The sequence below is a fragment of the Sprattus sprattus genome (assembly GCF_963457725.1).
Source record: "Sprattus sprattus genome assembly, chromosome: 6".
Lineage (NCBI taxonomy): Eukaryota > Metazoa > Chordata > Actinopteri > Clupeiformes > Clupeidae > Sprattus > Sprattus sprattus.
Window position 1 is genome coordinate 30,173,530 of NC_137925.1, and position 21,203 is coordinate 30,194,732.

The window sequence follows — 21,203 nt, forward strand, 5'->3', positions numbered from 1 at the left end:
GAGAGCATGCGCAAAAAGGTGGAATGTAAGGGAAATACAGTACCCTTTCCAAAAGACGTAATATTAGTTTGTGAAACACCCAGAGAAACACAGATATCCGACAAGGCTAAATCCCGGATGCTTTTGGAATCCCTGCCGGACGCATTTTTTAGGTCTCGAAAAGAGGACATGTTCGGGTAAAACAGGGAGTCTGGTCACTCTACAACATTATGCAAACGATGCTACCGTGTTCTTCAGACCAAGGGAGGTAGTAATTTCAATTAAGCAAAGCCCCTGAAAGACAGTCATCTGTATTTGTTTAAAGAAATCAAGGATAGTTCTGATTCATATTAACAGCATCCAAATAATGCAGTTTTTCAGTTTTTTAAATCTGTCATACTGAAATACACGTTACATGATGTTTAAAATGATGAGCATGTGTGTTACAATTGCTTATGTTATGTACGTAGTTTAGGTTAGCTATGTAGTTTTAACGTTAGCCTATAGCCTACCTTGGTTAGAAGGGAGAAAGAGAAAGTATCATGACTAAACTAGGGAAATTCACAGAATGTCCTAGTTTAATATAGTTACACATAAATATGCAATTGGTTTGATAAAACACGATTACCCAATTTATTATTTTTTTTCGATGCCATAGACTCAATGCAGCCTATAACGATTTGCGAGTGACAGCTGGAATTTTGCAGCGACCACACTGAACATTTCGATTTATTTTGTATTAAATACGTCCTTTAAGAAGCTCAAAACTCATGTTCATCTCGTTAGCTGAATGGCTGCACTGTTATATTGACGGTTTTGTTTTGCACTGTTGTTGTTTTTGCACAGTACCTTTTGAAAAGATGCCTGGAAGTCTGGAAAGTGTCTGGGTCACTAGATGCTGCACTTTAACCATTAATTGCACTTTATTATGTTGTGCTATTCTATATTTGTAGTAACCTGACCAAAGACACGGACAACGGAGAACGATGTATCAACGTAGCTTTATGTAGAAGTGTCGCCATACAGAGCATCCACAGGTCTTTTACTCGTGCATTCACAGAACCCAAGAAATGCATAATGCCAGTGTCACTTTATAGTAGAGCCCCGCCTGGTGGTACAAAAGAGAACTACTATCTTAAACATTACAACACTCCTCCCCCACTAAATTCCAACATTCTCTGAATACCAATCAACTTGTTCATTTAAGCTAAGTTAGTGTCATTGTCTTTTACCCCTTAACTTTAACAACAATTATTTTAGGCATATACACTTACAACTAGCACAAGCAAATCAATTCAGCACATACAGTCATTAACTATAAATCAGTCTGTCTGGTGGTTTTCGAGCACGCTGTGACCTGCGCACTATCTCCGGGTCTGTAGCTGGCAATGTTGGAGTAGGTGTTTGGGGAGGTTCAGGTGGCGAGGTCACAGGAGGTGTCTGTGAGTCCATAGTCAACTGACCTTCCTCTCCAAAGGGTGCAGACTCTTCCCCTGGTGACACTCCCACAGTAGCTTGGCTCACCATGGGAAACTCTGAGGTGCTGATGAACTCTGGGCTGATGTCCTGACGTAGGCGGACGTGATCTTGATGTCTGCGGAACACTCGTCCATCCTTTAGCTCAACCACAAATGAGAGAGGACCTCTCTGCGCCAGGATAGCCCCAGGTAGCCATTTCTCATTAGAGTTACTGAAGTTTCTCACATAGACATCGTCACCTGGTTTCAGCTGTCTCTCTTGTGCATGTTGATCATGTCCCTCCTTCTGCTTTTCCTGCTTCCTCATCACCGTGGCCTTCATGTCTGGACGCAACAGGTCCAACTTTGACTTGGGCCTACGCCCCATCAACATCTCTGCGGGAGCACGTCCCGTAGTGGTCTGTGGGGTAAGACGGTATTTAAACAGGAAACGTGAAAGTCTGGTGCTTAGAGACTCACCTTTCATTCTCTTCAAACCCTCCTTCACCGTCTGGACAGCTCGCTCCGCCAATCCATTCGAGGCTGGGTGGAAAGGAGCTGTGCGAACATGGCGAATTCCATTCTGTTCCATGAACTCACCAAACAGCTCACTGGTGAACGTTGGACCATTATCTGTGACCACCGTATCAGGCAGCCCATGAACTGCGAATATGTGTCTGAGCTTGTCTATGGTTTTGGGGGCTGTTATGTTGCTCATGATGTGCGCTTCTATCCACTTGGAGTGGGCATCCACCATGATGAGAAACATCTCCCCCATGAACGGGCCAGCAAAATCCAGATGCAGTCTAGACCAGGGGTGGTCTGGCCACACCCAGGGATGCAAAGGGGCTGGTGGTGACAGGTGCTGATTTAACTGACACTGTGTGCAGGACTTCACCTTGTTCTCCAGGTCTAAATCCATCTTTGGCCACCAGACATAAGACCTTGCCAGGCTCTTCATTCGTGATACCCCCGGATGGGCCTCATGTATCTCCTCCACAATCTGTGAGCGACCTGGGGGAGGGACGACTACCCTTGCACCCCAGAAAATGCACCCATCCTGTAGGCTGAGTTCAGTCTTGCGTTTGGAATAAGGTTGCAGGTCCTCACTGTCAACCACACTGGGCCAACCCTGCAGCAGGTAACTCTTTACTTTGGCCAGCACTGGGTCTCTCTCTGTCCACTGCTTGACCTGGGCTGCTTTTACAGGTGTCTGTGACAACTTCTCTAACGAAAAAACAGTCTCTGGAGGCACATATGTTGAGAGCGGTGTCTCAGGCAATGGCAGGCGACTCAACGCATCCGCATTGGCATTGTCCTTCCCTGCTCTGTACACAATGCTGTATTGGTAGGCTGACAAGATAAGTGCCCAGCGTTGGATTCTTGCTGACGCTAGCGGCGGAATGCCGCGTGTTTCACTGAACAGGCTCATCAATGGCTTATGGTCGGTATAGATCTTGAAAACCCGGCCATACAAGTACTGATGGAACCTCTTTACGGCAAAAACAATGGCTAGACCCTCTTTGTCCAGCTGTGAGTAACCCTTCTCTGCAGCCGTTAATGTTCTGGATGCAAAACCAACAGGCTTCTCTGATCCATTTTTCATGACATGGGAGAGGACTGCCCCCACTCCATAGGGCGAGGCATCACACGAAAGCACAATAACTTTTTCTGGATCATAATGCACTAGCAGTTTTGCTGAATGAAGGAGTTCTTTTACCTCTTTAAATGCTTGCTCCTGCTCTACACACCACTGCCACTTGGTGTCATTGTGCAGCAGCTTATAGAGTGGGGCTAACACCTTCGATAAATCCTGCAGGAATTTCCCATAGTAATTCACCATACCCAGGAATGAGCGGAGTTCTGTGACGTTCTTAGGGCTTGGAGCTTCCTTGATAGCCCTTACTTTGTCTTCCACTGGACGGAGCCCCTCTGCGGTGATGGTATGTCCCAGGTAAGTCACCCGTTCTGCCATAAACACACATTTTTCCCTTCTCAGGCGCAGCCCAGCATCTGAGAGTCTCTTGAGCACCTGCTCTAAATTTTCAAAGTGCTTAGCCTCAGTGGCCCCTGTAATTAAGATGTCATCCAGGTACACGGCTACATGTGGAATCCCTTGCAATAGTGTGTCCATTGTCCTTTGGAAAATGGCCGGGCTGGATGCCACTCCGAACACCAGGCGGTTGTACTTGAACAATCCTTTGTGGGTATTTATGGTGACGTACTGTTTCGACTCCTCATCCAGAAGTAGCTGCTGGTAAGCATGGCTCATATCCAGCTTGGTGAACAGCTTACCTCCAGCCAGAGTTGCAAACAGGTCGTCCACCCGTGGCAACGGATACTCTGTTAGCTTTGAGACTTGATTCACGGTCAGCTTGTAGTCTCCACAAATCCTTGCGGTTCCATCTGCTTTCAAAACAGGAACAATGGGCGCTGCCCACCTTGAAAACTGGACAGGCTCCACAATGCCCATCCCCTGCAGACGTTCCAGCTCTTCCTCTACTTTGCTTTTCATTGCATAGGGCACCACTCTGGGCTTAAAGAAACGGGGCGCTGCATCTGGGTCAACATGAAGCTTCACAGTCACGCCCTTAAGTGTGCCCAGTTCCTCTCTGAACACATCACTGTAGCGCTGCAGAATGTCCTCTGTAGTATGAGCATACTTAATCTCATGCCAATCCAGCTTGATTTTGCGAAGCCAGTCGCGACCCAATAAACTAGGTCCCCCACCCTTGGCTATTACAAATCTGCCTTGAGCCCTCTGACCTCCAACTGAAATGCTCACATCTAACACCCCCAAATGAGGTATAGCCTGACCTGTATATGTCCTCAGTCTGAGCGTTGATGGCTTAATAGGAGGTGGCTTGTTTCCCCATGTCCTCTTGTAGGTCTCCTCGCTTATGACCGATGCTGTAGCCCCAGAATCAATTTCAAACATTATGTCCTTTCCTTCAACAGTCACGGTTGCATAATAGGGCATAGACGGTTCCTCATTGGTATCCACAGCGAACATGTTGAAAGCACAAGCTGCCTCTCCTTCATCTCCCTCAAGATAATGTGTGGGGGCTTGATTCTGCTGGGCTTTCCATTTTTCATTCTTTCCCCTATTTTCCACACTCCTGCACTTTTTAGCTAAGTGCCCCTTTTTATTACAGGTATGACACACTGCTTCAAGAAATTTACAATCATTTGCATAGTGAGCCCCTCCACACCTAAAACATTCCACTCTCCTTGCTGGTTTTACAGCCTCTCTCTTTACATGGTGTACAGCCTGTGATGGCGCTCCTATCTGACAACTTTGGATGTCTTTGACATTACTTGCCGCCATTTCCATTCCTTGCGACATTTCTAGTGCCTTTTTAAAAGTCAATGGTGGCGTTTCCGCCAGTAAACGGCGCTGAATGGAGTCATTATTTATTCCACACACTAATCTGTCACGGAGCATGTCATCTAAGTATGCCCCAAACTCACAATGCTCTGAAAGCTGCCGCAATTCTGCCACAAAGTTAGCTACAGACTGACCTGACTTCCTGAACTGGTTGTGGAATTTGAAGCGCTGGACAATTTCCGATGGCCTTGGATTGTGGTGGTTCCCAACGAGCCTGACTAGCTCCGCATATGGAACTTCCCCCGGTTTCCTCGGTGTGGTTAAGTTCCTTATCAGTCTGTAAGTCCTTGCTCCACACACACTCAGGAGAATGGAGCGCTGTTTAGGCTCCTCTGTTACTCCATTAGCCGCGAAAAAGTGTCCCAGCCTTTCCTCATACTCCGTCCAGTCTTCGTTCCCCTCGACGAATTCCCCAATCGTTCCAAACGTAGCCATCTGAACGCGAGGCTCTCCTACCGCAATCTGTTGATTCCCGTCTTCCCGAACCTCTTCACTGGCTTCACTCATGAAGATAACGCAGGCTAGCTTGCACACTTTTTTTTTCTTTTCTTTTTTTTTCAAACAAAAACGGAATGTAAAAAAAACTCTTCCAATTTACCTCGTCGCCAAAAATGTAGTAACCTGACCAAAGACACGGACAACGGAGAACGATGTATCAACGTAGCTTTATGTAGAAGTGTCGCCATACAGAGCATCCACAGGTCTTTTACTCGTGCATTCACAGAACCCAAGAAATGCATAATGCCAGTGTCACTTTATAGTAGAGCCCCGCCTGGTGGTACAAAAGAGAACTACTATCTTAAACATTACAACAATATTGTACATGTTTTATATGTCGTATGACATTTTGCTATTTACATATTTTAATAAAGAAGTTCATGTTTCAAGTTCAAGTGCATGGAATCTTGAAAAATCCATTTTTTTTTTACCGTGGTATCAAAATTGGTATCGAGAATCGTGTTATTTTACTGGTATTGGTACCGACTACTGAATTATTGGTATCGTGACACCGCTATTCATGAACGCCTGCAAATGTGTTCTTACGCAACCGAAGTGTCCTCAGCTATGCTCCCCTGAACAAGGTTTTTTAAATTGAAAGCATGCACCTGAATTTGCATACATACACGCCCCGCCAGCTCATTATCATTATAAGGGTACGCAACCGTAGTGACGTGTGCAGTCGACCGAATCCACACGAAAGCAACCCCGAAAGCAAGTCATGTCAAAGCGGAAAGCGAGTATCAGTCGAGTAAACGCAGACCTTTCTTCACTGATGCAGAGGTGGAGGTACTGTTGCAGAATGTCCATTCTATTTCACTATGGCTGTATCCACGCGAGTTTAGTGCTTATTTATTTATTTATTTATTCATTCACTTACATTTGCATTGTTCGTGTAGTGCTTTTATTCATTTAAGGATGCCCCCGAGAATCATGACTATAAATGTCAAACGTAATTCCACGTTGAGAACTTTCATGAAAACCAAAAAACATGGTGCCTCATTCTCGATCTTTTTCTGAAATTCTTCTGAAATGAGTCTTACACGACTTCATAAAAACAACGTAAGGGAAACACTTCCGCCGCATTCCTGCATGCTTGAAAATGCGTTCATAAGCAGCCGAAGTCTTCTCAGCTGTGTTCCCCCAGATTAGTTTCTTTAATTGATGCACGTTCTCATGAAAGTGGATTTGCATACATACACGCACCGCCAGCTCCTTATTAGGGCACGCAACCTAGAAACGTGTGCTGTCGGAATCTCCCGAATCCGCACGAAAGCACCTCGTAAGGCGAGTCATGTCTAAGCGGAAAGCGAGCAAATAACGCAGATTTAACTCCGCTTTAACCGGTGCAGGTACTGCAGGACGTTATGTGACGTTATGCTAGCTAGGCAGTTCAGTCCACCAACGTGGTTCTACAAATGAGCATAGTCTGGATTAGCATCTTGGTGTAGTCCTTTTATTTATTTAATGACATCACGATGCCTCGTAGAATCATGACTATAAATGTGAAACGTAATTGTTGAGGATACAAATATTCTCGTATTTATAATTATTTTATTCCGAGGATGTCTGTAGAGTTGACGTGAACGCAATCACCAACGGTTTCTCACAAATCCAGCCATTAACCCAGTTTTTTAAGATTCCGGCAGAGTTACGACTGCTATTTCGCGTTCTGAAAGTCTTCTGAAGTTCAGAAGAAATCCCAGATGAGAAATCGAGAATGGCAAATGTTTTCCTAAATCCACCGAAGTGGAGTTCAGAAAAAGTCCCTCTTAAAGTCTTATCAACTGCTGTCGAGAATGAGGCCCATTGTAAGTGGAGTTCAGAAGAAATCTGAACTGCGTTTGAGAATGAGGCCCAATGTTTGGAACTTTGAACTTATTTAACCCACAGAAGTGGTTCTGTCAAACTATTATCCATATGAACTTAAAGGTTTTGTGTGAAACATCTGACCCCATTGTCACTGAAGTTAATGTAACTGGCGGCTAAACATTTGGTTGCATTTCGAAATCTATTAATTCATTGTTTGTCTTGGTCTGGTTGTGAGGCTTGCTGAATTAGGAAGCTGAAGGTGGTAATAAGTCTGGCAATTTAAGATCTGGAACCTCTGCTCTGTCCGACCTTAATATGTTCCCCCTCACTTCGACAGGCAACACGGCCCTGACGTATGCCAGTGCAGGCGGCTTTGTTGATGTTGTGAAGGTGCTGCTGAAGGAAGGTGCTAACATCGAGGACCACAACGAGAACGGCCACACCCCACTGATGGAGGCTGCCAGCGCAGGGCACGTAGAGGTGGCCCGCGTGCTGCTTGAGTACGGGGCTGGTATTAATACGCACTCCAACGAGTTCAAGGAGAGCGCCCTCACGCTGGCTTGCTATAAAGGTAAAAGTGCACAGCCTCTTGCACATGTATGACCGCTTTTGAATAAATTCCTCACACAACAAATCGTGACTGACTTTATTATTAGTGCCGTAATGGTGAGCGGCATTATCTTGACCTAGCTAGCATGGTATTGATGTTTCTGCTGTCTGTATTTCTGCGTCTGGTAGGCCATCTTGACATGGTGCGCTTCTTGCTGGAGGCTGGGGCGGACCAGGAGCACAAGACAGATGAGATGCACACAGCACTGATGGAGGCCTGCATGGTGAGCTTCTACTCAGGGGACCGGGGCACTGCTGCTCATGTGGATGACTGCTCTTATTCCACACAGCTTTTACTCAGAGGACCACATCACTGCTGCTGATGTTGCTCTTATGACTGATCTTATTCCAGAAAGCTTTTACTCAGTCTTCCCTAGAAGCTGTGCCCTGCTGCTTGCCATTAAAGTGGTTTCTATAGAACTCTGTATAATCAGGATAATCATGTACAGTTGGTCATTGTAAGTTATTTGTGGATAGCTGATTAAGAACGGATGAAATAGTATATTTAATGTGTAAAGAAGGGGTATTATAGGTTGAAAAAGATGCATGTCAATAGTATGTCAAGGCCTTGCTAAGTGTATTTGAGCCTGTGTCATTGTGGAGATGCTTATTATCTGCCTCCTGTGCTCCCCCTATGCTGTCCCAGGATGTATTTGAGCCTGTGTCATTGTCGAGATGCTTATTGTTCTGCCTCCTGTGCTCTCCCTATGCTGTCCCAGGATGTATTTGAGCCTGTGTCATTGTCGAGATGCTTATTGTTCTGCCTCCTGTGCTCTCCCTATGCTGTCCCAGGATGTATTTGAGCCTGTGTCATTGTCGAGATGCTTATTGTTCTGCCTCCTGTGCTCTCCCTATGCTGTCCCAGGATGGGCACGTGGAGGTGGCCCGCCTGCTGTTGGACAGCGGGGCGCAGGTCAACATGCCCGCTGACTCCTTCGAGTCTCCACTGACGCTGGCAGCATGCGGGGGCCACGTGGAGTTGGCCGCCCTGCTGATTGAGCGTGGGGCCAACCTTGAGGAGGTCAACGATGAGGGCTACACCCCTCTCATGGAGGCTGCTCGAGAGGGGCACGAGGAGATGGTAGCGCTGCTGCTGGCACAAGGTGAGCTACACTCACTCTCAGTCCTGAAGCGCTTAAGACATCCACCTACACAGAGTTGCTTGCCGATGTAGCCCAACATGGTCTCCACTTGAATCCATAACAGTCCTTGATAAGTAGTGATTGTTGTTGATGGAAGTTAACCTCTTTACTTTGACAGACTTTCAACTAAGGAGTATCAAGGATTTATTGATTTAACTTATACTAAAAATATCAGGTAAAGAGTTATAATCGTAGCATTAGAAATATACAACCTAAAAATGATGATAATATATGTCTGCAGATATACAGACAGATTATTACACAATTTAGGACCTTGCAAGCAACTGTCGGTTGTAACCTATTGTGGGGTGTAGCCAGTAAATTAGAGGTAGTAGACCAGAGAGAATGTGTAGCTCGTATGAAATCACGGACGAATTGTCAGTGGTAGCTGAGCCGGCTGTAGTTAACTCTTTAAAATCAACAAGAACATTTAGACACTTTCTGCCCCTATCTGGAGCCAAAAAGAGATGAAATGTGCATTTTTTTTTTTGTTTTGTTGGTTTTTGGCACCACTTGGGCTGGCCCGAGAGGTGCTTTTAACATTTTTGTTTCCAGAATAAAACTGAAAATGACATTCTCATGACAACATTGCTCAGTGGCCAGAAAATAAAATTGGACCCGACACTGGACCTGGGGGATGCCAGATGCAACACACCTGAAATTGGATAACATTTCACAGCATTGCACATTCTTCCCAGCCTCCCTGGTGGCTGACATCTTTGGTTACTGTGATCAACAGTCTCAAGAGTGACCTCAGTTATAAATAAAGTTAAACATGTAGTAATGTTGGACTACTTGGTTAAAAAAGGTTTCCTGCCTTGAGTATATTGAACAAATCTTACTGAAACTGTTTTGATAATGTACTCAAACAGCTCATTACATTTTCAAACTGACCTATAAATAGACATGACATCTTAAATAGTCTGATTAGCCTCATGTATACACTCAAGTGTTCAGTGAAATAATTACAATACCAAAAATAGGTAGGTTACGTAGGCACAATAGTTAGCTCCCTCGTAAGAATTCCACTCGCTGATTCCTGTTACTGCACAAAAATGTATAAATGGTTAAAAAGAGTTAATACCCGGTCCAGAGAGACACCAACTGCGACTTCTAGTAGAAGGCCTACAATCGAGGATGCACCTACCGGCGACGGCAACCCCTGTTGCTCTTCCAAGTCTACCTCGGATCAGGATGTAAGCAGCAGTACAGTTGTTGTTGGCCAAGCTACTAGCTTTTTTGTGTGCAAATCAACTCAGTGTGATAGACATGGTCAAACACGACATAACAACGGACCTCAGTGAAAATACTTTGCCCTCTGCCACAACGTACAAGATTTAGAGTTTATAATGATATGCCATAGTCAATAATTCAATGTCTCTTGTCTCCAAGGCCTATTGAATAGAAGGTTACACCCCTTAGTCAGTGCATTTAACTGCAAATCAGATGTGGCTTAACCCTACTAACCCTAAATTCACGTTAAGACAGAAAGGTAGGGGTGGGGGAAGGGCTTTCCACCCCTCCAAACGGAGATTATCCGAGGGCACACTTGAAACGGAGGGGTGAGACCGATTTCCCCCAATGCATTGCGAACCCGTGATCATTCACACCCCAATCCTGTAGATGGCGGCAATAAGTTGAGTCTGGTAGCTGCCATTAAACATGTTAAAAATGTCGGAAACAGCAGGAAAAGCATCACACAAATGTAAGTATTTTCTACAGTCTTTGATCAATCCCAATGGCCCAGGACAGTGCGGCCACAACAGCTGCAGGCTCCATGTTTGTTTATGTCTGTCGAGTGACAGCTGTCGCTCTCCGGTTATGAAACAGCTGACGCAGTGTACTGATGACGTACGTAATTGTTGAATGGATATCCCAATTCGTAGGGCTAGCGTTTCAAGCCCGACGCCTACACCTACGTTATTGCTCCGTTTAAAAAGGCGAGGGCCAAGGGGTAGGGGTAGGGATGGAGATTAGAAATGGGAAAGGGCCTAAGTGTCCTTGAGCAAGACACTGAACCCCTAACTGCTCCTGATGTTTACATGCAATTTCCTTGTAAGTGCTTTGGATAAAAGCGTCTGCTAAATGACTAATTGTAAAGGTAAAAGGTTCCCAAGTTTGGGATTGGTTCACATGTTTGGGATTGGTTCACATGTTTGGGATTGGTTCACATATTTGGGATTGGTTCACATGTTTATTGTTCTTCATTGCTTCTGTGTTCTTGTATCAGGTGCCAACATTAATGCCCAGACGGAGGAGACCCAGGAGACGGCGTTGACCTTGGCCTGCTGTGGTGGCTTCCTAGAGGTGGCTGATTTCCTCATCAAGGCTGGGGCAGACATCGAGCTGGGCTGCTCAACCCCACTGATGGAGGCTGCACAGGAAGGGCACCTGGAGCTGGTCAAATACCTGCTTGCTGCCGGTGAGTACACGCTCAATTCAGCTGTCTTTTTCAAAAACCCAAAACAGTCAGTCTAAACCCGGTGAATGTGGCCTTTGACTGCTGTGGAGTATGGTGTGTTGATCTGTGCCTCCATCTTATAGGTGCCAATGTCCATGCCACCACAGCCACGGGGGACACTGCACTAACGTACGCCTGTGAGAACGGACACACAGATGTGGCCGATGTGCTGCTGCAGGCTGGAGCAGACCTGGTTCGTGCTCACACCCTCATGCATGCGCAACTCTAGCCTTTCATGTTTTAACTCACCTTTATCAAGGCCTCATGGTCCATTATCCAGTGTCTGCTGTTCTGTCTCTCAGTTTCTCTGCCAGACAGCCAGACAGACACTCTGGTCTCATTACTCTGCCTCGTTCTACCTCTTTTGCGGGACTTGTGCTCACACTCTCCTGTCATCACTCACTTCATCTGATTGGATATATACACTTTCTTTAAAGATTTCTTGTGTGTGTGTGTGTGTGTGTGTGTGTGTGTGTGTGTTTTAGGAGCATGAGTCAGAGGGTGGAAGGACTCCTTTGATGAAGGCGGCAAGGGCCGGTCACCTGTGCACTGTGCAGTTCCTCATCAGCAAGGGTATGTTGACTCCCGGGCCTAGAGAACAGCTTTAGCTCACTAACACAAACTCATTCAATTAGTAAATAGTTTGTTTGTAATGCATACATCTTGCTGACCTGGTCCTGCTAAAAGCACAGTGCATGTAACCTTCCCTCTCTTTTCCCCAGGGGCGAATGTGAACAGGTCAACAGCCAATAACGATCACACAGTGGTGTCTCTGGCCTGTGCTGGTGGCCATCTTGCCGTGGTGGAGCTGCTGCTAGCGCATGGGGCTGACCCCACCCACAGGCTGAAGGTGAGTCCCCCTGCTGGTCAAACCACTCATGTCTTTCAGGCCATCTGCTACCAGAGTACAAGGGTCTTTTGTTATAAATAAAGGTGTTAATAATAAGTAAATGCTACAAAATGCAATATCTGACGACTGTTGGTCAGAATACCTAATCATTAAATCAGATAGTGGCATTTGAGAATCTTCTAGTTGTAAGGGCTTTTTAAAGATTCTTTTTTATCTAATGTAAAGTCTGAATTCCTCATGACAATGATGCTCTTTTCCAACAGGATGGGTCCAGCATGCTGATCGAAGCTGCTAAAGGGGGCCACACTAACGTGGTGTCCTACCTGCTAGACTACCCAAACAACCTCCTGTCAGTACCCGCTCCGGACCTGTCCCAGCTCACGCCCCCCTCCCAAGACCCCTCTCAGGTGAGAACAGTGACAAGTTGAGCTTGATTAGCAACAACACTGTCAAATATGGTAGACAGTAGGAAAGGTTAGTGCATATTTTAAAACGAGAGGTAAGAAGAGAAATCATACGCAGAGTTGATGCAAAAGACGGTTCTTGTGTTGCGAAGAAACCTGGAAAGTTCTTGAGAACAGAAAAGAAATAACATGGAACATTCTTTACTGCTACTTGCACAAACACCAACATGAACTCTCATCTCTAGGGGTGTAACGATTGACCGATACAAATCGGAAACCGGTTTTAACGTTAATAATGCAGCTACATCAGTATGCTGAGCCCAGGATCAATCTAAATGTACCATGAACCAACTCTAAAGTTTTGGTCGACTGAAAAGATTTGGTCGACTGAATTGTTGCTGTTATTCTACTTTAGTTTAAACTAAGCTGCTGCAGAAAATCTAACTTTACTTTCAAAATAATAATGACTGCCTGCTTTTACAAGAACTAATGTTAGTATTGCCACTGTATACAATGGTCAGTGCTTAAATTAAACCCACCCACAATTACTTGGTAGCAAAATAGTGGAACAGACACACTCCGCTCTGTCCAGTCAGAGATGCAACAATGTTTTGGTTACATTAGCATCGGAAACACGGATACTGATCAGAACGGATCAGACTGCACTACAAAACAAGCCATGTTTGAAAAGAAATCAGTTGATTGGAACATTTAATAAACTCTGTTTAGCCTGCTAGCCTGCTAGCTGACTTTCTAGGACTGAATTTATATATTCAAATAATGTTTTAGAAGCCCTGATATCAACAGTTGCATGAAGCAAGATGTTTGGGTGTGTCTGCTACACTAAAGCTGACTTCTGCCTCGTCACCTCCAGGTTCCTCGTGTCCCATTCCAGGCCCTGGCCATGGTGGTGCCCCCACAAGAACCAGACCGAGTGCCCTCCAGCATCGCCAGTCCCCCGCCGGCTACAAGCAAAGGTGAGCCAAGATGGGATTGTGGATAAATGTATGGATGTGTGTTGAGGGAAGATGGGATTGTGGAAGAATGTATGGATGTGTGTTGAGGGAAGATGTCACTGATTTAACCTTCCTGAGAATTCATTCAGGAGTGAATAAATCTCTTGCCTGAGCACCCGGGACAAGCAGATTTCGTGTTTTGGCTAGTTATTTTGTATTTCTAATTGCCAATGGGCAAATGGATGATTCTGTAAATTGCATCAGACATTCTGTTCTCATTCCTGTTAGTATTTACAACCAGCAATACCAAGAAAGTTCAGTATGTCTATGAAGTACGTCCGTGTGTGTGTCCTCCGACTCCAGCTGGTTACTAATGGTAATCTCTCTCCTGTTCAGCCTCCAAACAGAGGCAGGCTGCCCTCCAACCCAGCCCTGTTCCACCCTCGACTTCTGCCCCGCCGCCCTCCTCAGACACCCTGCCCCCCGCCTTTCACCCCTACCAGCCGTTGGACTGCATCGTGGAGGAGACGGAGGGCAAGCTCAACGAGCTGGGCCAGCGCATCAGCGCCATCGAGCGCGCCCAGCTGCAGTCCCTGGAGCTCATCCAGGGGGAGCCGCTCACCAAAGACAAGATCGAGGAGCTGAAGAAGAGCCGCGAGGAGCAGGTGCAGAAGAAGAAGAAGATCCTCAAGGAGCTGCAGAAGGTGGAGCGGCAACTGCAGCTCAAGACGCAGCAGCAGTTCACCAAAGAGTACATGGAGGCCAAGGGCCTGAAGGCCGAGGTGGGCTGCCAGGGTCAGTGCCCCGGGCCCGGGCACAGCGGCCACCTCCCCGGCCACCTCTTACCCTCACCCCCGCCACCTCCGCCACCGCCACCACACCACCACGTCCAGCAGCCCAGAGACCCCCCCATGCCGGCGCAGCCTCCGGCCTTCGACGCGGAGCATGAGAGCCAGCTACAGGAGTATGACGACGATCAACCGTCACCAGGCGAGGAGGAAGATGATGACGAGGAAGACGAGGAGGAGGAGGAAGAAGACGAGGAGGAGGAGGAGGAGGAGGAAGAGGAGGACGACGAGGACGAGGTGGTGGATTCGGTTTATGGCCAGCTTCCTTCACAGCAAGAGGCCTCTGTCATCTACCACCACCACCACCCCCACCCTGACGGCAGCAGCTGCCAGCAGCCTCTAACTCTACCTCTGGCCCCCTCTCTCCAGCCTCAGCATCCTCAGCAGCAACCTCCTCCACCGCCTCCTCCTCCCCCAGCCCTGCAGCCAGCCTTCCCGTCTCTGCCGCCCCAGGCCTCTGAGTACCCCGGCGGGGCCAGCCCTGAGCTGCAGAGGGCTCTGGCCGCTCACACAGAGCAGCAGCAACAACAACAGCAGCAGCAGCAGCAGATGGTGGGGGGCTCAGGCCTCCTCACACAAGCCCCAGCTGATGGCCTCATGATTGCCTCGCCCGCGCAGACGCTCGGCGACACACTGGAGGACATCATGCAAGGTAAAGACACAGTTCGTGTTGAGTGTCTTGGCAATGTTGATGCATCATAGAGCCCTGCCTCTGATTTTACTGTATACATGAATATGCAATATTTAAAAATGGTGTCTGACCTGACTTGACCTGACCTGGTCTAATGTTCCCCTTGTTTGGGTTTCAGCCGTGACCAGCCGAGTGCCTATGCTGAACACTACCACCTCACCCACCCCCATTTCCCAGCCACCGACACAGACCACTGCCAACGGCCTCTCTCCCCCCTCTGCACTGCCCCTCTACCCCTCTGTGGACATCGACGCACATGTAAGACGTCCCACACACACACACACACACACACACACCGTGTTTGGTTTCACAAGCAGTTTTAAGCATTCAAAGCTGGCTCACTAAACCACATGCGTGTGCTTTTCTGACTGTAAACCTGGTGTTTGTCCCGCTCAGACGGAGAGTAACCATGACACTGCGCTGACGCTGGCCTGCGCCGGAGGCCACGAGGAGCTGGTGTCTGTGCTGATCGCTCGCGGGGCCAACATCGAGCACCGGGACAAGAAGGGTGAGTGGACAGACCAGGCTCCAGGATTGACACACACATCACATAGAGACACAGGATCAGGCTTCAAGATTCACACACATCACATAAAGTCACAGGATAGGACCGTACATTTGGGCTGGAAGTTTGAAGTCATTTAGTAACTTCACCTATTTATGTAAGAAAAACTGTGTGTTTCCTAAAGGTTTTGGCTGTATGGATTTGTATTGTAATGCAATGTAATGTGTGCCCTCAGGTTTCACCCCCTTGATCCTGGCGGCCACAGCGGGGCACGTGGGCGTGGTGGAGGTCCTGCTCGTCAAAGGGGCTGATATTGAGGCGCAGTCGGAGAGAACCAAAGACACGCCTCTGTCGCTGGCCTGTTCTGGTGGACGTCAGGAGGTGTGCCACTCACTCTTCTCAAACATCTATACACACGCTGTTCATCTGAAGGGGCCTACACAGCTAAGACTGTGGAATGTAGCTAACGTAGAGTATGAATACCTCCTGAGCCCGCCCCTGAGTTGAGAGTAATGTTGCCATGAAGTGGTATTGGTGCGTGGTATTGGTTGGGTACTGATATCTGTATCTGTGCAGAATAATCTCCCTCAGATCTTAATTGTGTTCCAACTATCTGTAGTTCCTCCAGTGATGAGGTCCAAACGTGTGTGTGTGTGTGTGTGTGTGTGTGTGTGTGTGTTGTCTGCCCAGGTGGTGGAGCTGCTGCTGCTGCGGGGTGCCAATAAGGAGCACCGCAACGTCTCTGACTACACCCCTCTCAGCCTAGCGGCCTCTGGAGGCTACGTCAACATAATCAAGATCCTCCTCAATGCAGGCGCTGAGATCAACTCCAGGTCAGCACTCAACCAGGCTCAACCAGCCATGGTGGTCAGTGAGTGAGTGGAGTGAGTGAGTGGAGTGAGTGAGTGGAGTGAGTGAGTGGAGTGAGTGAGTGGAGTGAGTGAGTGGAGTGAGTGAGTGGAGTGAGTGAGTGGAGTGAGTGAGTGGAGTGAGTGAGTGGAGTGAGTGAGTGGAGTGAGTGAGTGGAGTGAGTGAGTGGAGTGAGTGGAGTGAGTGAGTGGAGTGAGTGGAGTGAGTGGAGTGAGTGGAGTGAGTGGAGTGAGTGGAGTGAGTGGAGTGAGTGGAGTGAGTGGAGTGAGTGGAGTGAGTGGAGTGAGTGGAGTGAGTGGAGTGAGTGGAGTGAGTGAGTGGAGTGAGTGATTATATATATGTTTCTGGGCTGGTCCGGTCCACTCACTTGGGCTCTCCATTCTCCTCTCTGCAGGACTGGCAGCAAGCTGGGCATCTCTCCTCTGATGCTGGCAGCCATGAACGGCCATGTGCCCGCAGTGAAGCTGCTGTTGGACATGGGCTCGGACATCAACGCTCAGATCGAGACCAACCGCAACACGGCACTGACGTTGGCCTGCTTCCAGGGCCGAGCTGAGGTCGTTAGCCTCCTGTTGGACCGCAGGGCCAATGTGGAGCACCGAGCAAAGGTCAGTGCTCGTGGCACCCACAGTTAGAATCAGGAGATACTCACTTTTTACTTTAGCTGTATACTTCACCTTTAGCTGTAGTATACTTCACCCTTTAGCTGTAACCTTCACCCTTTAGCTGTAGTATACGTCACCTTTAGCTGTATACTTTGCCTTTACCTGTAGTATACTTCACACTTTAGCTGTATACTTCACCTTTACCTGTAGTATACTTCACCCTTTAGCTGTGTACTTCACCCTTGAGCTGTAACCTTCACCCTTGAGCTGTAACCTTCACCCTTTAACTGTTTACTCCACACTTTAGCTGTATACTTCACCCTTTAGTTATTTACTTCACATTTAACTGTAGTATACTTCACCCTCTAGCTGTATACTTCACCCTTTAGCTGTATACTTCACCCTTTAGCTGTATACTTCACCCTTTAACTGTAGTATACTTCACCCTCTAGCTGTATACTTCACCCTTTAGCTGTATACTTCACCCTTTAGCTGTATACTTCACCCTTTAACTGTAGTATACTTCACCCTCTAGCTGTATACCTCACCCTTTAGCTGTAGTATACTTCACTCTCTAGCTGTATACTTCACCTTTAGCTGTATACTTCACCTTTTATACACAAAAATGGAAAAAGCGCCATGATGGGGCTCTTTCCAACTTCCCTTACTGAATGTTCTGTGTGATAATCCCTGTTAGCATATAAATTCATCTATGCAAAGGTTTGAAATCAAGCATTTTGCTTTGATGTATGGGTTGGTCCTACCATGTGTCTTCACCAAGACGTAACTGTTGTGTTCACCTCCACCAGACGGGCCTGACGCCTCTGATGGAGGCTGCCTCAGGAGGCTACGCTGAGGTTGGGCGTGTACTGCTGGACAAGGGGGCAGATGTCAACGCCCCTCCCGTCCCCTCTTCACGTGACACCGCCCTCACTATCGCTGCAGACAAGGGCCACTACAAGTTCTGTGAGCTGCTCATCAATAGGTATGCAAACACACACACACGCCCAGAAACACTTTATTTCAGCAGAAGCAACTCTTTGTTACAGATTGTGTTGTTTTAGAATTTTGTCCCCTCGATAGGAACGTTACATAGCTAAACGTTAAGCTGTTAGCATGGATGATCCAGGATGCTACTGAAATTGAAATGTTTCTAAATGATTGGAACCTAAACATCCAATACTGCCATTTCTACTCTTCCTTATCTGCTTTAGCATAGTAAATATATTGCTGTTGTATTTCATCATGTCTTTGCCCTGTTTCTGAGTGTAGAGGGGCTCACATTGACGTGCGCAACAAGAAGGGGAACACCCCGCTGTGGCTGGCGGCCAACGGTGGCCATTTTGATGTGGTGCAGCTGCTGGTGCAGGCAGGTGCAGACGTGGACGCTGCAGACAACCGCAAGATAACGCCCCTCATGGCTGCTTTCCGCAAGGTAACCTATGCCATGGCCACCCTCCTGCTATGACCTTTGAACCACTCAACAGGTCTCTGTGTGCTTGAGTTAGAGATGGCCTGTCCCTTTTAGATCAATACAAAATATGCTGTTTAGACGGCCATCTTGGGTGTAGAGACTGGATCTAAAGAATGTTTTCTTTTGATCTCCAGGGTCATGTGAAGGTGGTGCAGTACTTGGTGAAAGAGGTCAACCAGTTCCCCTCCGATATTGAGTGCATGAGATACATCGCCACCATTGCAGACAAGGTAATACAGGCATTCATTTTACTGCCTTCTCCCCTCAGTACTGAGTCAAGCATATTTTGGATCCCATGTGTTTTGGGACAGTAGCAGTATGAATAAAGCTGTTCACAGATCAGTGAATCCCTCTTTGGCTCTCCTGCTCACAGGAGTTGCTGAAGAAGTGCCACCAGTGCATGGAGACCATTGTCAAAGCCAAAGATCAGCAGGCAGCCGAGGCCAACAAGAACGCCAGCATCCTGCTCAAAGAGCTGGACCTGGAGAAGGTACCGGACTGAACTGTGCTCTCGGACACTTTGCTTACTGTTCCTGTCATAGATTAGTTGTATTAACATTACCAGCGTGTAGCTGGTTCATTTAAGTTTATCACTGCTACGTTTTGGGGACAGTTTTTTCATCTTTTGGAAATTTGTTTCGATTTTGCATTTTCTGTATATAAAGGCTCTACGCCTCTTTCCTTTGTATCCATTGTTTTTTCTGCCATCTGCTGGTCTTCCATGGTTCTGATCTTCACCCCTCTGTAGTCCAGAGAAGAGAGCAAGAAGCAAGCTCTGGCCGCCAAGCGGGAGAAGCGCAAGGAGAAGCGCAAGAAGAAGAAAGAAGAGCAGAAGAGGAAGCAGGAGGAGGAGGAGGAGGCTCAGATCAAGGAGGAGACACTGGAGCTAAAGGAGGACTCTTCTGAAGGTAAAAAAGAACCAACCTCTGGGTGATTGGGTTAGGCACTGCTCAGAGATTTGGATTCAGTAAATTACGAATGTCTTTTTAAATGCCCAATCCCTGATATATATTTTATTCTTTACTCTTTGGGTCTTTCTCTCCGTGTCATTCTTACTGTCAACATTTTGTATGTATCCCCCCACAGAACTCGAGGTGCCCATTGATCCGCCAAGTGCCACTACTACCACCACCATCGGTATTTTGGCCACATCTCCCACCTTCACCTTGGCCTTTGGCAAGAAGCGTGCCGGCACAACCATCGTGCCCAGCACTGGCCGCAAGGGCAGGAAGATCAAGAGCAAGGAGTCGGGCGAGTCTGAAGTCCTCCTGCAGGAGGCGCCGTTGGCTCAGAGCCAGGGAGGCAAGATGCTGCTGCAGCACCAGCAGCCCACGGGGGCCAACGGAGACTCGGACCATCTGGACAACACAGACTGCACCAGCGAGAGCAGCGGCAGCAGCAGCAGCTGTGGAGGAGGCCCCGGAGACAAGAACCACAACCACCACCGCCACCCCACTGACACGCATCCCACCCTCTCCACGTCTTCATCATCCTCGTCCTCCTCGGGCACCACCCCTTCCTCCTCAGCTCCCCTACACATGACTTCAGCTGCAGAGAAGAGGCAGGGCCCTCAGCACAGCTCTCGTGAAGACAAGGTCATCAGCTCCAAGAATCAGCAGAGGTATGCAGTTCAATTCAGCTTTATTCATATAGTGCCAACACAATAACATTGAGCCCAGGCCTGAACCCCTTAGAGCAGGCACAACGGGTCAAGGACAAACATCCTGTTAACAGGACCAAACCTTAAGCGTAACTTCGACACATAAGAGAGGGGCCCCCATCTGATTGGAGCCGGCCAGTTAAAGATAGAAAAGAAGGGGGGGATGTATTTAATGGATACGTGGATGAAGAATGGCTGTAGAAACAAAGGCAACACTGGGAGAGCGAAAATTTGGTCATTAAAAATCAATTTGATAAACAGATTTATCACAAAAACAACACGTGCCACATGCTGTACCTGGGATCCGTAAAGGCCCTCCTTCACAATACAACATGCCCTCTGTAGACCAGGTTTATTGATGTTGGGAATCTATGTGTGTTTAGTTGTGATGAGTTATGTTGGATTACTTGGTGGTTTTGAGTTCTCCAAGCATAGTGAAGGTGGCAGGATACAGCTACAGAGCAGGTAGGAGGGTGACTCCTTCAGCTGCCTCTCAACGTGGATGTCTAGGACTTTATTTATTCTTTTTATTCTTCTCTATTTATTGATCTAATCCATGGAAGCTGTTTGGTGACATGCATTCTTCCCAACCTCTCTGAAATGCTCAGATCGCATGAGCAGACGTCTGACTTGGTGTCGAGCTCCATGCCCTCTTCATACAAGAGCATCACGCTGCCCGTGACCTCGCCCAACAGCAAGCTGAGCATGACCAGCCCCAAGAGGGGTCAGAAGAGAGAGGACGGCTGGAAGGAGGTCGTCAGGAGGTAAGAGCCTCACACTGACCAAGTCTCTGTTGTTAGCCTTAGATAGAGTTAGAAACATACCTAAGATGCTTTTTGTTGTTCATGCAAATGATTTAGCAGTTTTTGTAATGATTATGGTAGTGTATAAAGAAAATTGTGTTTTTACTACAGATATATACATTATTGGTGTTGGCTATAAAATATGGTCAAATGTGATGACTAGATTATCTTCCAGTGACTGTACAGTGCCA

At 47.4% G+C, this 21,203-nt stretch overlaps 1 protein-coding gene across 8 annotated transcripts in view; it reads left to right on the forward strand.

Moving 5' to 3' along the window:
• Nucleotides 1-21,203, forward strand: part of LOC308366888 (ankyrin repeat and KH domain-containing protein 1-like) — a 53,989-nt gene that overhangs the window by 22,297 nt on the left and 10,489 nt on the right. For all 8 annotated transcript variants that reach the window (XM_080840669.1, XM_080840670.1, XM_080840672.1 and 5 more), the window contains exons 6-27: nt 7,472-7,705; nt 7,873-7,967; nt 8,609-8,846; nt 11,116-11,307; nt 11,430-11,539; nt 11,832-11,919; nt 12,069-12,196; nt 12,460-12,603; nt 13,475-13,577; nt 13,953-15,056; nt 15,214-15,353; nt 15,492-15,603; nt 15,836-15,981; nt 16,291-16,433; nt 16,865-17,078; nt 17,885-18,060; nt 18,348-18,510; nt 18,684-18,779; nt 18,923-19,039; nt 19,298-19,457; nt 19,636-20,170; nt 20,818-20,973. In XM_080840669.1, coding sequence (XP_080696795.1) covers nt 7,472-7,705; nt 7,873-7,967; nt 8,609-8,846; nt 11,116-11,307; nt 11,430-11,539; nt 11,832-11,919; nt 12,069-12,196; nt 12,460-12,603; nt 13,475-13,577; nt 13,953-15,056; nt 15,214-15,353; nt 15,492-15,603; nt 15,836-15,981; nt 16,291-16,433; nt 16,865-17,078; nt 17,885-18,060; nt 18,348-18,510; nt 18,684-18,779; nt 18,923-19,039; nt 19,298-19,457; nt 19,636-20,170; nt 20,818-20,973 — 4,594 coding nt within the window. The remainder of the gene's footprint in view (nt 1-7,471; nt 7,706-7,872; nt 7,968-8,608; nt 8,847-11,115; nt 11,308-11,429; nt 11,540-11,831; nt 11,920-12,068; nt 12,197-12,459; nt 12,604-13,474; nt 13,578-13,952; nt 15,057-15,213; nt 15,354-15,491; nt 15,604-15,835; nt 15,982-16,290; nt 16,434-16,864; nt 17,079-17,884; nt 18,061-18,347; nt 18,511-18,683; nt 18,780-18,922; nt 19,040-19,297; nt 19,458-19,635; nt 20,171-20,817; nt 20,974-21,203) is intronic.